General features: G+C 36.4%; 1 protein-coding gene across 7 annotated transcripts in view; it reads left to right on the top strand.

The window, feature by feature from the left end:
- The window catches only part of DOCK11 (dedicator of cytokinesis 11), a 172,576-nt gene that overhangs the window by 137,412 nt on the left and 16,886 nt on the right, over nucleotides 1–18,278 (top strand). For 6 of the 7 annotated variants that reach the window (XM_045538712.1, XM_045538711.1, XM_045538713.1 and 3 more), the window contains 5 exons: nucleotides 1,070–1,252; nucleotides 3,424–3,537; nucleotides 5,780–5,995; nucleotides 6,088–6,145; nucleotides 12,391–12,497. In XM_045538712.1, the coding sequence (XP_045394668.1) occupies nucleotides 1,070–1,252; nucleotides 3,424–3,537; nucleotides 5,780–5,995; nucleotides 6,088–6,145; nucleotides 12,391–12,497 (678 nt within the window). The remainder of the gene's footprint in view (nucleotides 1–1,069; nucleotides 1,253–3,423; nucleotides 3,538–5,779; nucleotides 5,996–6,087; nucleotides 6,146–12,390; nucleotides 12,498–18,278) is intronic. The other variant, XM_045538715.1, reaches the window with a different exon arrangement.

The raw sequence follows: 18,278 nt of genomic DNA on the forward strand, positions 1-18,278 counted from the left end.
AGAAGAAAACATCTGTTGCGTACCCTGAAGCAGCTTACTACTTGCTTGCCTAGACCTGTACACATGGGACATTGTAAAAAGCCTATGTTGTATGTATGGTTTATCTTCCACAAAGCAGACTGAGTACATTTTGAAAGTAACAGGCCATTTGGTTGTTTTGAGAATTAGGTAGTCATTTTTATACTCTTTTTCTATGCCAAAATGTATCTTAATTAACACTGTTGATGAGTAGAGGATGCACGTATGTGTACACTTTACCTATATCCCATTTTGTTAAAGATGAACTTCACTTGCTGAATAGATTTTTAGCTATAATTTTCCTAGCACTTGGAAGTTAAGAATATAAGGAACTGTTTAAATAGAAAGCAAAAGAGTAAGTCATGAAGATTGGTCTTCCTTTTTTTTTTTTTTTTTAGACAGGGTCTCACTCTGTTGCCCAGGCTGAAATGAAGTACAGTGGTGCGATCATAGCTCACTGTAGCCTTGAACTCCTGGGCTCACGTGATCTTCCCACCTCAGCATCCGAAGTAGCTGGGACTACAGGTGCACACCACTGTGCCCAGCAATTTTTTTTTTTAATTTTTTGTTGAGACGGGGGTCTTGCTTTGTTGCATAGGCTGGTCTCGAACTCCCAGCCTCACGTGATCCTCCCACCTCAGACTTCCAAAGTATTAGGATTACACACATGAGCCATTGAGCTCAGCTAGCCTTCCCATTTTTAAGGCCTTGTTTGAGACCTGTCATTTATCATTCCAGTCATTCATTCATTCAATACATATTGAAAACCTACCTATTGTATGTTTCAGACTCTCTTAAGCTCTCCTCAGATCTGTAGCATTTATATTCAGTATCTTTCCATCTTTGTAGTAACTTGTGTACTGATAGAAATTTTTCTATCTTTGATACCTACTGGTCTTCATGCTTGAGAGCAGAGCCCACTTTATGTTGATTTTGTATCCTCAAAGCACCCAGCATAGTTTTAGTTGAGGAATTATAGTAGGCACTGGATGTTCGATTGATTTTATGGTTGGGTTTTCAGATACTTATTTCTCTTTTTCCTGTTCATTAGTTTCCCTCGGCCTTTTTCAAAGGAAGAGTAAATATGTGTGCTGCATTTTGCTATGAGGTTTTAAAGTGCTGCACTTCGAAGATTAGCTCAACCAGGAATGAAGCTTCTGCACTTTTGTATCTTTTGATGAGAAACAACTTTGAGTATACCAAAAGGAAAACCTTCTTGAGGACACATCTGCAGGTCAGTGAAAATCAAAGTACCTCTTCATCTTTCTTCTCTTCGATCTTTATCCTCTAGATTAAGATCTAGAGCTACCCAATACAATGTGGCATTTAGCACTTGACTGTGGTTTGTCCAAATTGAGATGTGCTGAACGTATAAAATACATATTGTCTTTTGAAGACTAAGTACATAAAAAATAAAATATATCAATTGTTTTATATTGATTATATGTCAAAATGATATATTGGATGTATTAGGTTAAGTAAAAGGTATTAAAAATAAGTTTCATTTATGTCTCTTTTAATGTTGCTGCTAGACAATTGAAAATTACATATGTGGCTCCCATCATATTTCTATTGGACAGAGCTGCTCTAGAAAACATAGGTTTTAAGAGCATAGGATCTAATTCAGATTCTAGAACTACCACACACTGTGTGACAGGGAGCAAGTTACTTCCTTAACCTCTCAGTGTTTCAGTTTCTTCAAATGTAAAATAGGGGTGAATATTAGTACCTAGCTCATAGGGTTTTTATATGATTAAACAACAAGCTTGTTAGATATGACTTAACAGGTAATAATGCACTTTATCTTTTTCATGCTCTAGCATGCCCACTTATTTAAAAAGAGAGAAGACTCAAGGTTTAGTGGAAAACATGGACTTAAATCATAGCTCAGCTACTTGCTGTGTGACCCTAGGCAATTTACTCAATCTGGCTGAACCAGTTTCCTTATCTGTAAAATTAGGCCAAGTATATATCACCTTGCTGGCTTATCGTGAGGGTTAAAAATAAAGTATGTGTAGTGTCTGGCACAATGCCTAGCACATAATAAACACTTATTACATGATAGTTATTATTTAAAGTCTCTACATTTCTGTGCTTATTTGACGAAATAGCTCTGAACTAAACCACACTTGGGAATTCTTGGCTCAGTAGGCCACTTTGTAATATGGGAAATCCTTGGTCCTATTTATAATATCACTGCCGTGATTTGTCACATTGGAGTTTTTTAATGGAGACAGGGTTATTAATGGGGAAACGACCATAAACACCTTTTTGAAAAGTGTCATCAGTAATGTGAAAATCTAACAGGAATAACTGTATATGCTTTCTGTAAAAATCTGCTATATAATTTTGCATACTAGAGTCAGCCAGCATTACACATTTTACTATTTGCTTTTATTAATATATGAAGTGTCACTAGAAAATCTAGCTTTCCCCACAACATTGCTCTAATTAGTATGCCAGTGTACTTAAAATTCCCCATTAGGATTCTTCTTCTGGGTCAAAGCATCAGTTCTCTCAAGTCCTTTATTTAAATATCGATGAATTAATAGATGTGTATGTAGACTTAGAACAGTGTCTGGTACATAGTAAGTGCTCAATAAAGGGTTAACTAGTACTATGATTATGATCTCTTTAATCCTCATAACAACTCTATAAACTAGAGATTGTTATCATCCCCATTTTACAAATGGGAACTGTGAGGCACAGAAAGGTTAAATAGCTTTTCCAAAGCCACACAGTAAATAATTGATGAAGTCAAGATTTGAATCTAAGGAAGTTTGACTCTAGAGCCCACACCCATAGCTACTACTATATCCTGCTTCCCAGGACCAATGGTAAAGCATCCAGCCATTAACATCTTAGCATGGATCATTTTGGCGTTCATCCAAGGGAGTGTGAGAAATCAAAAAGTACCATTAAAGGCTGTTGTTGCATAAACTGCTATTAAACTAGGTAAACCCTGGTCAAAAACAAAGAAGGTTGCTGAGGCACTGGACTTGGGAGTCCAGCACACTTAAATAGACTAGTAAAAAGGAATGAGAAACCGTAAAAAAATCATTTCCAACTTTGCCATAGCTACTACCTAGCAAGCATATTGAAAATGGAGACCTGACCACCATTGTATCAGTTCATTATTATGAAAAGTTTTAGATCTAGCTATGTTTTGAGTTTTGAAGAATTATTTACATCTAGCCAAGAAAGTTCCCAATAAAATTTGAAATTGTTTCATGAAAGTAGAAGAATTTAAACCCCTCATGCATGAAGAAAATAGATTATGATGCTACAATGTAGACTCTTTAAAAGAAACGTTTCATATGAGTGCCTCTGTGCTTATACAATGATGAGAGTAAGCAGCCTTTGTTCAAAAGCCATTTGGAAAACCATGTTTGCTTCTTCCCACAGATAATAATTGCTGTAAGCCAGCTAATAGCTGATGTTGCACTAAGCGGAGGATCAAGATTTCAGGAGTCTTTATTCATTATCAATAATTTTGCAAATAGTGACAGACCTATGAAGGTATGTTCTCACTTCGAGTAAAAAGTTAGAACCACCTTCACCATCAGGGAAGTTTATACTCTTAAGCTATCATTGGATTCACAACTTTTGCTAGTGTAGAATATATGGAATGTGAGCCTTGATTAAGGGCTCTGTCTTGTACACCGCTGTATCTCTAGAACCAAAAACACTACGTGGTACAGAGCAGACATTCAATATTATTTTGAATAGATGGATGAAGGAATGTACTGTGTAAACACAGTTGTTACAGCAAGTAGAATCTGAATTTTTTTCTGACTTGATTTCTAAACTTTCTCAGAAAATAAATAGATCCTTTCTTTCTTAACAATTGTCATCATTTTTAATATTGGTTAATTAAGTGCTGAGTTTGAAACTTTACATAATCTCATTTCTTACAATAGCTAACAGCTGCCTGATCCATTGCCAATGGATGAGGAATGGCACAGAAGGGATTCATTATTTGATGGTTTTGTGAGTTTCAAAAGAATATCATCTAACTGATTGTAGCTTGCCATAGGTATTTATTAGCAAATCCAAGCCCAAGACTGTCATTCTTAAAAGATAACTGAGGCCAAACCCAAGACCCTTATCACCATTTCTTTTTCTTTCCTATATGCTTACAACCTATAGCATTATAAAAATTCATCTGTTGCTTCATCGTTGCATGGAGTGCAGGTTCTGATCTTCAGCGATACATATACACAAGGGAAGAAGAATCCTTTGCCAATAGAGGACATTTCCTCCCAAAGAATGAATCATGCTTATTATTGGGAAAGCTCATCTTCCATAATAATTTGACAATATCGTGTAAAATCTGAAGAAAAATTAAAAGCTCACAGTCATAGCATACTTGATGTTTGGGATGTGTATAATCCATCTACCAAAAAATATTCCCATAGGAACATTGCTTGCACTGCATAAAAACACTGAGTAGTGCCAGCCACTCTCATGCTGGGAAAGTTTGCTTTCCAGCCAGTTCTACTGGTTCTCCAGGGGATCAATATATGCTCTAGCTAATCCCATGAGCATAGAAATAACTTGCACCATTTATGCTCAATTGTCTCCATCCTTAATGCCACGTTATGTAGGTAGATTGGCAAGTTTTTCTAAGTAAATGGGGCTTGTGTTAGCTTTCCTTGATAAGAAATCTTTTTATTTTACTTGACTCATTTCTGAAATGACTTACTTAGTTTTATTTTGTTAGGGCAGTCATTACCAACAAACCCTATTACAACAAAGTATGTCTTTCCCGCAATAAATGGGATCTCTGTTAATGTATAAGAAGGGACTTTATGTATATAATTATTATTTTTAAGAGTCAGGGTGGCAGTTTTTAAAACCATTTCCTCCACATCTTATCATATTCACATTAAAAATCTCCTTAACCCTTCTATGTGTCCCTTCCTCATCTTCTATACACCATACAGATAATTGTGATTACTCCAGTGGGGGTTAAGAGGAAGTGATAGGACTTTCTTAGCAGTGGCTAGGGTGAAGAGAAAACTCTGAATTGGTGTTCTCTGGGCCAAAACCAACACTTTGAAAGGTTAACGATTTCTTTCAACTCTTTGGAGTGTTCTGTAATTCATGACCTCTCATTTGTATAAATAGAAATTTTCACAGTATGGCTTTCTCCTTAGTATGTGATAGTCAGTGACGGAGGAGGTATGATCATCAGCATGGAAGAGGGGCTGAGAGCACCAGCACTGAGCCTGACTGCCTGTGTGTAAATCCTGCCTCGACTTACCAGTTGGGAGACTTTGGCCAAGCTACTTAATTGCTCTGTGCCTTAGTTTTCACACTGGTTAAGATGACTTGTAATAATACTTAACTTACAGGGTTATTGTAAAAATTCAAACATGCAAAGCACCCAGAACAGTGCCTGGTACATAGTAAGCTGTCAATTTTTAGTTAGTGTTATAAGTAAATGGCAAACATAGATCACTCTCATGGCTGTGGAATTTACAATGGAAGATCTAGGGCTCAAAGCCAGGTAGTCTGGCTCCAGAGGTCATGCTTTTATGTCCTGTGATTATACTGTCACCAAGGTTTAGAGCCTTTGAAGCCTGGGCTAGTAGCCACGTATTTTTAAAATAATCATTTAAAACACTAGACATGCTACATGCAACACCAAGAATTATAATAAGTAAAAATCGCTATTATGTTCTCAAGATTCAATGCTGAGCTTTAGAGCATGTCGATATTGTTGTTGAACATGTCTTTTTGTTTGTTTTGAAATTAGGCAACTGCTTTTCCCACAGAAGTCAAAGACCTGACCAAGAGAATCCGTACCGTTCTTATGGCCACTGCCCAAATGAAGGAGCATGAGAAAGACCCTGAGATGCTAATTGACCTCCAGTATAGCTTAGCCAAGTCCTATGCAAGCACCCCAGAGCTCAGGAAAACCTGGCTGGATAGCATGGCCAAGATTCATATTAAAAATGGAGATTTTTCAGAGGTGACTACTTAAGAACTACTTTGTTCTAGCCAAAACCTTTCAAAATCTCTTGGACACATTCTGACAATTCTTTCCTTGTCGTCTCTTTTCAGGCTGCAATGTGTTATGTCCATGTAGCAGCTCTGGTTGCAGAGTTTCTTCATCGAAAAAGTAAGATATTTGTATTCTTAGAGATTGGGAGGGGGTGGATTCCACTCAGCACAATAGTTTTTATCTTTGTAGCTTGCAACAGTGAATGTGATATAATTGAGCTCTGAAAAATATGTTCACCTTCGATCTCATTCAGTATTAAACAGAAGTTGTTATGTATATACATAAAAAAGACTGGATTGTTCGTTTTGCCTTCTGCTTTCATTAGAGGCTACAAGAATAAATTAAATAGTACAGGGCCAGGCCTGATGCCCAGTGTTTATTTTCCAAGACTGTCTCTCCCTGGAAGATTGCCACAATTAAATTCTTCTCAGGGCTCATGAGAAGCTCAGGATAATACAGATCATTTATTTCCCCTCATGCGCGTCAACTTCACCAATAACTGCCCACATACTATGTCTCTCTGGCCACTTTAGGGCACTGATACCTAGGTTTTAAAAGGGAGTCATGCCCTCGAAGGTCATCAGGAGCCAGCAGCTCTGTATTCCTAATTCAAGATTCCTAATTAAAGAATCTGCCTAAAAGCTTCCCTTTCCAAACACAGTATTGTTGACTACCGTACCTACTCAAATAGGAAAACAGTTGAGTTAGGTTTACAAATTGATTGGCAGTGAAGATTGCAATCAAGGAATCTCCCACTGTCTATTGCAGTGTCCAGGCTACTTCCTATAAGGATGTTGAACGAGTAATGATAGGACAAAGTGAAACCAACTTACAGGAGTCAGATCGCTCTGGCTTTGGCTATGGGAACACAACCATGTTTTGTTTTGTTTTTTAATTCCAGAATTCCTACAAGTAACTGTGTAGCTTTCATTTCACATATATGGCTCAGTGCTCAATTATGTCATATAACAACACCCATGTGGAGAATTTTTTCAGAAAAATATAATATCACAATTAAAATGTAGATTCATTTTACTTATATTTTAAATGAACACTTTCTGTTTGATACTGAAACTCTTTTTAACAATCCATTTGTTTGAAATTGGTATACTTTAGTTTTCTCCTTTTTTTGTATATCTGTGGTTTTGAAATGGAAAAGGAGATTAGTTATCAAAATAAAGCCCCATTAGAGTTTTTTTTTTAAATCACTGGTATGTCCATAGAATCACAGTATAAATAAATATTGAAATTGCACACCTGCAATTCCTAATAAACTGACAAATATGAGAATCTTAAACACAGTACTAAATATGATTTTAGGTATGTCTTCAGAGAAATTAGGTTAATACTATCTCATCTTTCTAATGAGTAGAAATCTGAAATAAGAGTTTTATGTCCACTAAGTATAAGACTGTACCCTTTAGATTTTGAAAATAGTTAAATATATTAAAACTATTTCCCTAGAATTTTTGAGGGTTTTTCACAAGTACAAAGAACTTAAAACAAAGGAAAAATCAAGAATTATGTATCTTCATTATCAATCCTTAAGCTTTAGAAATACAACTTCTTGCTATTGCTTTTTGGACATTAGCATGAAGCAGCTAGCTTGAACACCAAACTGTGATGTGTTTCAACAAGTAGAAATAGTGTTTTTAACTGGTCATTTAAATATTTCATAACACCCTCAAGGTTTTTTAGAATTTATTCTTCACAGAAATGAAAGAGCTCTTTGCTGAGGAGAAAATATTGTTTTGAATTTTAAACAAAAATAATGCTTAAATTAAGAGAAGGTTATTCTCTTAAATTAAGAGAAGAATATTTATATAGGTGCCATCTCTTTTTAAACCTGGAAAATTCTATTTGCTTAAACTAGAAAACCTTATTCTAAAATGGTAGTAGCAGTAAAATCCTCAGGGTTTCCCCCCCTTAGCTTCAATGATTCATACGATCCCAAACACCTTTTTTTGTTAATTAGCTGATTAAACTGTAATAGTTACACCAAGGTCAATTACTAATTTAAAACACAAATTATAAACTTAATCTGTTAATCTGCCATCCAGTTTGAGAACACAACAATCCAACAGAATTAGTGGACTTTTTTGAAGTCTAGATAAGACCTGGATATTTGCAGAATAAATAAAAATACATTTGAGTGCAGAACTGGAAAAAAAAAAGTTGAACTTACAGTTAAGACCAACTTATTTAACAAAGGTAATTGGGCAGCTGCAGAACTCTGTTTTCTATTAATATAATGAAGACAAAAGAGATGGAGAGTTTTAAATCCCTGATACATAGCCATTTAAAATTTTTAATCCCTGGCACATACCCATTGCCAAAAATTTTTTCTCAAATTCCTGTTCAAATTTTCTGTTCTCTCAAATTCCTAAGCCATTTCTCTTGAAGTCCATTATAAAAATTAAAAAAAATTTTTGGAATAAATTACTACTTAGCAGTTGACATATTGGAGGCAGATGTTATACTGTTTACAGTTTTTAAGAAAAAAAGTTACTTTATGCTGTTGGATAGTTGCCTAAGCAGGCAAGGGCTTGGGGTCCTATACACCACCAGTGAGGGACCATTTCCAGATCCTTTTCTTCATTGTCTCAGGCACTGAACTGACAGGGAAATGGGAAGGAGTTCTCCCTGCCCCTTCCCCCAGACTTCTTCCAGGCAGCCTAAGCTCTTGCTCTTTCTACCAGAGAGACCTTAAGGGTTATCATGCTCTTCCCTTTACCGAAGTCACCTTGAAATGGTGATACTTGGTTTAGTTATTCTTATGCCCCAAAATATAAAATTTTTAAAAAGTCAGAATTTCCTTATTGTTATTTTGTTGAAAACCTCAAGATTTCTAGATTACATTCTCTGGAGGCTAGATTTATATGTACTTTTCTCTCTCCTCTCTTTTCCTGAGAGAGGGTGCAACTGTTTTCTCCAGGGAAGATGAGTCAAGTCTCTGCATTCTTCTGCCACCAAATAGCATCCTAGGTTCAGCAAAGCTTCAAGGCCTGCAGTGTTCCCCCTTCAACCCAGAAAAAGGAATTTCCTTTCCCATAGAGTCTGGTTTTGTTTTTTTTTTTTTTCATTCCTTTTAGGGTAATGTTGGTCTCTTTCCCAAGTGTTTGTACCCAGGATCTAATAGCTTAAGTTCCACAAAGCTTTTTATTCTTCTGTTTTTTTTTCCCCAGCCACTGCCTTTTCCCTTCTTACCCTTCTCTCAGCACTCTTACCTCTTATCCTTCTTCTGACTAGCAGTTGTATTTTATCAAGGGTTGGACTGCTATTCCATCCTTCAAACTTCTCCCCCCTTTTTTCATAGAGTAACTTGTATTCAAGGTCATGGTCTCTATCTTGACAGTTTCCATCTTGCTTTCCTTAGGACAGCATTCAGGAGTATAAAAGCTACAGCTATGAAGGGAAAGGTTAAGAATCCAGGTCAAATACCAGAGAGACTGATGGCAGACTTTCTAGGACCCCATTATACAAGGCTGCATAGGTCTACGTGAGATCCCTTAAACAGATGCCTCCGTCTGTTGGGATATATACAATGCCCAGTTCCAGATTCAGCAACTTGTTTCATCTGAAAATCTTTTCAGAACTAACAAACAAAAGGATCCTGATATCATTGGATATTGATGGGTGTTGATAACTTAAGCAAAAAGTGGGAGGGATATATCTCTTCTCTAGGTAGAGATATATTAATATTGTCTGGCATATGAATTAAAATAACATGCTTAGCAAGAATATTGTACTCTGAAGCTGAAAAGCCACAATAGTAGTCTTTACATTAAATGATGTGGACAAGAAATTCCAAAAGTGGTAGCACTTTGGGAGGCTGAGGTGGGAGGATCACTTCAGGCTAGGAGTTTGAGACCAGCCTGAGCAATGTAGCAAGGCTCTGTCTCTACAAGAAAAAATACCAGAAAATACAAAAATTTAGCCGAGCATAGTAGCACATGCCTGTGGCCCAAGCTACTTGGGAGGCTGAGGCAGGAGGATCACTTGAGCCCAGGAGTTTGAGGTTGCAGTGAGCTATGATGACACCAATGCACTCTAAGTCCCAGTGACCGAACAAGACCCTGTCTCAAAAAAAAAAAAAAAAATTCCCAAAGTGGGTGTTTACATCTTTGTTCCTGAGATAAAACATAATTTGATCTACTTCTACTTAAGATCCATACCAGAAGACTCTCTCCCAAGATGCTTTTAGCCTCATCTGATCTCAGGCATAGGAGTATGCCTTTCTTTGTTCTCCCCTAAATCACAGCATTCCAGAAAAATCCTACATTTGGGAATAACTTAAAGTAATAATCCCTTCTGAACAGACAGGAATTATTTTCGTAGTCATGGACCTCACTGCCTGAGGCCTTTAGAGACTAACCCTCTTCTTTGATGAAAACTACATTCTTTATCTCGTCACTCAAGTCTTGGGCCCTCTTCTTTTGTACTGCCTAGCTTTTGACTTCATACACGTAATCAAGTGGGATGTTTTCTTCCAAATTTCAAAAAGTTCTCCTAATGCACTACTACACAGGGTGTCCCACAGACCAGCTGCTAGTCTGAGAACAGTTTGTTACTTGTTTACAGCAAGATGAGGACTATTGTCCTGAATGTAAATCAGCCACGTCACTAAATACTCTGTTTAATTCAGCTGAGTTTTTTTAATAGATAGACTTTATTGAACAAGGAAATGAGGAATTCATTTACATTCTGGTACAAGCTCTTTATCTACTGTGGTCCAATACTTTGAATAAGACTCTCTAAATGTCTACAACAGACCATTTTAGACATGCTTATCTTCAGACGTGAAACATGTTCTACCTTCATTGCCTTTTATTACCTAATTTCTTTGAACAAAAATGGCCCTAAAATTTGGCAAGTGAAAGTAAATATGACTTTCATTTCTGCCTCTCTTTCTTCCTTAATGGAAACCCTCTGACTACTCCCATGTATTTCTCCCTTCTTAAAAGAATACTTCAAAATAACCCCATCTTTCCCTTCCAGACTTTCTTCTTTCTCACACAGAAGTGCAGTGCCTACTTGATAACTCATGTTCTAGCAAGCATCTTACCCAGAAAATGTATGTCTAATTATCTTTCATTTAGACAAGAAGAGTTGGCAAAATCCAAGCCCTGGTATGTGACCTTTTTTCCACCAGAATTCTGAGAAATCTCTTGAACATGAGATCCGGCTTTCTTAAACCTTCCTTCTTCCTTCCCCAACCTCTAACCTCAGGAAGAGTACCAGATACTTAGTTGTGAATAAAGGTCATTATCTCTAAGCATCACTGTTAGAGAGGTTATGGACAATAGATTGCAACTGCTATTCGTTCCCTTTGTGAGCAGCCACTATCAGAAGGAAACTTTCTCACTGGCTATCAGATTCCTTTATAAGGAAGCTGAATTTTCTTGGAGCTCTAAAATTACAGCCCACTTAGATAAGGGTAAAGGTAGCCGCAGGAGGAGTGTTTGGACATGTTTCACAATCTCTAGGGCAACTATGTAGCCTCTACACCTAGACTCTTGCTTGACAGCAACAATTTGGTCCACAATCCTACAGCAGCTGTTCTCAGCTTGAGTTCACTTCCTATTTCCCAGGGGGCCATCTGGCAGCAAGTGTTTTATTCTATCTTGGGAAAGCTAGTTTGTTTATTGGTAAGCTTGTTTGGTAATAATAATTCATTGGAGACTTCTTATATGCCAGGCTCTGTTCTAAACACTTTACATTTCATTTAATTCTCATAAAGTAGCCCTATTTTACAAAAGTTAAACTTGTTGCAGTCCCAGGAAAATAGACATGTCCAAAAATCACACAGTGATAGGGCTGGGTCTAACTCCAGAAGCTATGGTTCTTTCAGTGCCCATCCTGTTTTCTCCAAGGATGTTTCATCCCTGCAATCTGTTTATTTCCTGCCTCTCTTACAAATCCTAGGCTTAGGCCTCCTCCATTGACTCATTTCCTTTCCCAATTCTCAGTGAAATTAGGCATTAGACGTGGCTACTAAAGATCATTCAGTGGTTACCTGAAAACTACCTGCCCTCTTGTTTACATGATGGATCACAAATGTGCACAGGATTAAAGTTTTACTAAAAATGTTTATTTAGATTACACTAGGGGAACATCTATACTAGCCATTGAAGGTGATGCATAGTCAGAGAATTGTAAGTAACTTGAGCTCACTTTTTGGGAAAAAGATTGATAGAATATATAGTAGATGGAAATTATTTCTTGTAACGGAAGATTGTACTTAGGACTTTGATCCTTACAAAAATATCTATTTATTTAAAAATCTCCAATTCCTATAAGGCTCACTGTTATTTACCAAACGCTTTTTTATAAATTTACCCCACTGTTTTTTATTCACACAGAATTATTCCCTAATGGATGTTCAGCCTTCAAGAAAATTACTCCCAATGTAGAAGAAGAAGGAGCAATGAAAGAAGATGCTGGGATGATGGATGTCCATTATAGTGAAGTAAGATTCCAGGGCCTGTGTTGCCAGTTATATAAATTTCACTTCTTAGAATTTATTTATATTAAAAAATTATTACAGCTAACTTACTTTTGAAGGTAATTAAGGGTAAATGAACTTTAAGTATTAAAACTGCCCAGGGTAAAGATGTCCCTGTTTAGAATGTACAGCCCTATCTCTGGAACTGTTCCCAGTGTCTAGTTTTAGAAATGCGACATTTACCATCCTCAAATCACCATCCCAGTAACCAGATCTGAGTCAATATACTTTGGAAAATCTTCATTAAAAACATAAGAGTTAACATTGTCCTTTACTTCAGCTAAGCAGAGTATGCATAAAAGTATTTAAAATGGAAAATTTCTGCTCTGAACTTCAGATGGATAAAAAATAACCTCCGCTGTCAATCAACCAACAAAGAATTATTAAGCACTGACTTAGGAGCAGGGCTCAGGATTTGGTGATCTTGGACTTCCAAGGTCAACCTGAAGAGATAATACACCTGCATGAAATGGAAAAAAAAAAAAGACTTGAATAGTATTTGAATAATATAGATAGTATATGCCATGCAAAGTCAAAGGTAAAAGAGATACCTTTGAGCTGAGATAGAACAGAAGAGGTATGATTAGAGGGGGCTTTGAAAAACGACAACACCCTGTGAAGGCATTCTAACGTAGGAGGAAACAAGCAGGGACCAAGGCTAAGAGGTAGGACACTATAAGGCATGTTTGAGGCACAGAGTGGATCCTTTGGGCTAAACCAGTGGGTTCACATAGAGAAGAGTAGTGGTTGAGGTCAGATTTTTGAGAAACTTTGATTGTTTGGGCTTTATTCAGTAGAATGTTGAATGGCTATCAGAGGTTTTTGAGCAGGATAATGACCAGATGAAAGCAAGGAGAGGGATGGCTAATTTGGTGATAATGTAGGGAGATGGATTATAGGTAGATGATAGAGCAGGAGGCAGAGGCTAGAGAGAGGGCTGGCCTAATTATCCAGATGTGAGACAATTAGGGCATAAGCCAGGATAGTCAAAGATTAAGGAAACACCATGAGGAAAGGAGGGGAAGACTTTCTGACTGTGCAAGGGGAAAAATCAAAGGTAGCACCAAGATTTTGGGTTTTGATGTTAAGGAAAAATGATAGATGGTTTTGCAGAGAAAATGATGAATTTCATTTTAGATGTCAGTTGATTTTGAAGTGAAAGGCTATCAAACTGGAAATAACAGGCCATTGGAAATGCAGAACTGAATCTGAGGAGAGAGATGAGTGTTTTAAACACACATCTGGAAGTCATATCCTTGTGAGAACCAAAGCAGTCTAGGATGTAATATATATAGCAAGTGAAGACCAGAGAACCAAGGACTGAACCATGGGAAAAGGTTCACAGTTAAAAAGTGGGAACATGGGAAAAAGAAACACATAGAAGCAGAGAGATTAAAGGGGTTGCATTCCCATAAAATTACATTTTCTAGACAGTTGTATTAAGAAACACAAGAAGCAGGCTGGGCACAGTGGCTCATGCCTGTAATACTAGCACTTTGAGAAGCCAAGGTGAGAGGATCGCTTGAGCCCAGGAGTTCAAGACCAGCCCGAGCAAGAGCAAGACCCCATATCTACAAAAAGTAGAAAAATTAGCTGGGCGTGGTGGCACATGCTTCTAGTCCCAGCTACTTGGGAGGCTGAGGCAGTAGGATTGCTCAAGCCCAGGTGTTTGAGGTTGAAGTAAGCTATGATGACACCACCATACTCTAGCTTGGGAGACAGAGCAAGACCTTGTCTCAAAAACAAAAAAAAAAGAAAGAAAAATAAGAAGCAATCAGGTTAAAGTTACAGTGACACACTTTATAAGTACTTTGTGAATTGGTTTTTTAAATAGAAGCAAATCTGAAGTTAGCTCTGGTTCATTTAGCTAAAATGATAAGCCTATAAGCTTTATTTACTATTTCTATATGGGTCTGTCTCATCAGTAAAGTAAGGACAATAATAATACTATCCTCGTCACTTCACAATGTATGTTATATGAAAGCTCTTTATAAGTGCTACATAAATGTCAAATTTTTCATTGACCTACTTGGCAGTGAGGTTTCTTAATGGCAAGTTGGTATGCTTTTGCCTGCAGAACCTACAAAAGTAGATATGTTTGCTGAATTAATCATAACAGAGAATCAAAGTACTGGAATTTAAATTCCAGCACAATTTTTGACTGCGAAGACTTGGGGAAGTTAATTCACGTTTCTGGATCTTAGTTAGACTCAGATGATTTCCCAGAGACCTCCAGGTTTTACAGGCTGACAGCACAAAGATTTAGAGGATTTCATGGGATATAAATGGTTCAGCACAACTGAACTTGTGTCTTTACCTTCCAAACAGCAGCTTCAGCTTATTCATAGAAATGGCCTTGAGCCTGACTCTTTTATATACTCTCAAGGAGAGCAGTAACTCTTTGTACTAGTCAAGAACTATAATCAATTTTCTGTGTAAACACATTTGTTGGAATTCTTTTGTGTTCTACAGTAGTAATAGTAATTTATACATACTTTTATGTGTATAGATAGAATCATATTCTACCAAGTGCCATTTTGTATTTCAGTTTACATAATAAGGCTTCTTCCTCATGCCCTAGCCCAGGGGTCCCCAACCTATGGTGAGTTGAAAGGAGCACATGAAGAAATGCTAAACATAGTCATTAGGGAAATGCGAATAAAAGCATACATATTATTTCATTATATATTACAATATAATAATAATATAAATAAAGTGCACAATAGATGTAATATGCTTGAATCATGCCAAAACCATCTCCCTGCTCCCTGGTCCATGGAAAAATTGTCTTCCATGAAAATGGTCCCTGGTGCCAAAAAGGTTGAGGACTGCTGCCCTAACTAAAGGAAAAAAACAAACTGATACTGATTTAGAAGTTATATTGAAATGAAAAATACAAACTATTGTCCATTTAGTATTTGTATTTTTTTTTTTTTTGAGACAGAGTCTTGCACTGTTGCCCGGGCTAGAGTGAGTGCCGTGGCATCAGCGTAGCTCACAGCAACCTCAAACTCCTGGGCTTAAGCAATCCTACTGCCTCAGCTTCCCGAGTAGCTGGGACTACAGACATGCGCCACCATGCCTGGCTAATTTTTTCTATATATATTTTAGTTGGCCAGATAATTTCTTTCTATTTTTAGTAGAGACGGGGTCTCGCTCTTGCTCAGGCTGGTCTCGAACTCCTGACCTCGAGTGATCCACCTGCCTCGGCCTCCCAGAGTGCTAGGATTACAGGCGTGAGCCACCCTGCCCGGCCAGTATTTGTATTTAAATACATAAGTTAATCCAATAATAATGAAATTTAATTTGTTTCTAAAAATGTATTTTTTATTTGATTTGCAAGTTTTTCTCTTTTAAAATGACGTCCCTTAAGTCATATCCACCAGTTTTAAAAGATATAATTAATATATAATGAAATGCATATATCTTAAGTTAACAATTTGATCAATTTCGACAATTGTATACACCCATGTAATCTGCCACTCCAGAAACAAGAAACAGAACATGTCCATTCCTGCAGAAAAAGTTCCCTGTGCCCATTTCCAAGCAGGCTCCCCACCCCTACCATCTGATTTCTATCAACATACATTAGTTTTGGTGTCATAAAAATGGAATCATTCAGTATGTACCCTTTTGTATCTGGCTTCTGTTGCATAATCTAATGTTTTTGAGATTCATCTATATTGTTGAGCATATCAAAAGTTTATTCTTTTTCATTATTAAATATTCCATTATGTTGATACACACATTTCAAATCCATTCTCCTGTTGACGAATTTTGGATTGTTTCCGTTTTGTGGCTGATACGAATAAGGCTGCTTTAAACATTCTTATCTATGACTTATTGTTGACATATGCTTTCTTTTGGGTAAATACCTAGGAGTGGAATTTCTGGATCTTAGCAAAGATGAGTATTTAACTTTATATGAAATTGCCAAAGAGTTTCTCAAAGTAGTCACACCATTTTATACTCCCACCAGCAATGGATAAGAGTTCCAGTTCTGCATCCTCTGATGTTGCTAATCTCTTTTTTTATTTTAGTCATTCTATTAAGCATGAATTAGTGTCTTCTTGTGGCTTTTATTTGCATTTCCTTAATGACTAATTATGTTTAGCACTTTTTCATGTGCTCTTTGGCCTCATATTTTCTTTTGTGAAATGTTTTAAGTATTTTATCTTAACAACTGCATCGTTTACTTCTTTATTATTGATTTGTGGGAGTTCTTTCTATATTCTGAATATAAATTCTTTGTCAGATATATGTGCTGCACATTTATTTCCCAGTATTTGGCTTGTCTATTCATTTTATTAATTGAGTTTTTGGTTGAGCAGAAAGTTTTGTTTCTGATGAAGTCCGAAGTGGTCTAAGAATTCTTTGCGTACCTCAAGATCATGATGTTTTGATGGTATTGTCCTACGTTTTCTTCTAGAAACTTTGTTTCTAAGTTTCGTTTAGGTCTATAATTTATCTAAAATTCATTTTGAGAATGGAATGAGATATAGAGGTCAAGGTTCAGGTAGTGTTAGCCCTCCAGCTTCATTCTTTTTCAAAGTTGTTTTGGCTCTTCTACATTCTTTGAATTTCCATATAATCTTTAGAATCATCTTTTCAATTTCCTCAAAATAGATTAGAAGATTTTTAGGGATTTTGTTAAATTTATATGTCACTACATAGAGAATGGAGAGCTTAATAATATTGAGCCTTTCAATCAATGAACATTTATTTAGGTCATCTTTAATTTCTTCCAGCAATATTTTGTAGTTTTCAGGATAGAAGTCTTTGGTTACATTTATTGATAGATACTTGATACTATTGTAAATAATAATAGTTTGCTTTTCTATTCTATTTCTCAATATGTTGTTGCTAGTATGGAGAAATATAATTGATTTTTGTGTGTTGACCTTATAACCTGCAACCTTGCTAAATGTGCTTATTAGTTTTGGTAGTTTGTATATTCCTTAGGATTTTCTACGTACACAATCATGCCATCTGAACAGGACAGTTTTACTTTTTCCAATCTGTATGCCTTTTCTCTTCTTCTTGCCTTATTGCTGGCTAGGACCTCCAGCATAATGTTGAACAGAAGTGGTCCAGACATTCTTGACTTGTTCCCGATCCTAGGAGAAAAGTATTCTACCGTTAGGTTTTTAGTAGATGCCCTTTATCAGATTGAGGAAGGTCTCTTCTATTCTTTGTTTCCTGAGTTCTTTTTTAACATCATGAATGGGTATTGAGTTTTTTAAATGCTTTTTTCTGCATCTATTGATGGAGATATAATTTTTCTCTTTTATTTGGTTTATGTGATAGTATATTACATTGATTTTTTTTCTAATTGTAAAATAATTTTATATTCCTGGGATAAACCCTACTAAGTTTGTCACTGATTTTTAATTCCCCCAAAGTTCATCCTTTCCATCATTGCTGGAAATTTTAATTTGGCTATTAAATGTTAACATACAGATCTTTTACTCAAGTAGCAACATTTGTTGAACACATGCTATACAGTACCACTATACTCGTTACTAGAAAAATCAATATAAATAAGATATTGTCCCTAGTCTCAGAGTCACACCTTTTTGAAAAGTCGGATATCTAAACAATGTGCAGATAATGTACAGTATAGTAATAAATATTTACCCCCAAAATTAGCAGAGTCAGAAAAAAAGGTGTGTAGTGTCAGGGCTACCCTGTGTTGATCAAGAGAAGATCCTGGAAGAGGTACTACCTAAGCTGTTTTAAAGAGAT

Source organism: Lemur catta, chromosome X (genome assembly GCF_020740605.2).
Source record: "Lemur catta isolate mLemCat1 chromosome X, mLemCat1.pri, whole genome shotgun sequence".
Lineage (NCBI taxonomy): Eukaryota > Metazoa > Chordata > Mammalia > Primates > Lemuridae > Lemur > Lemur catta.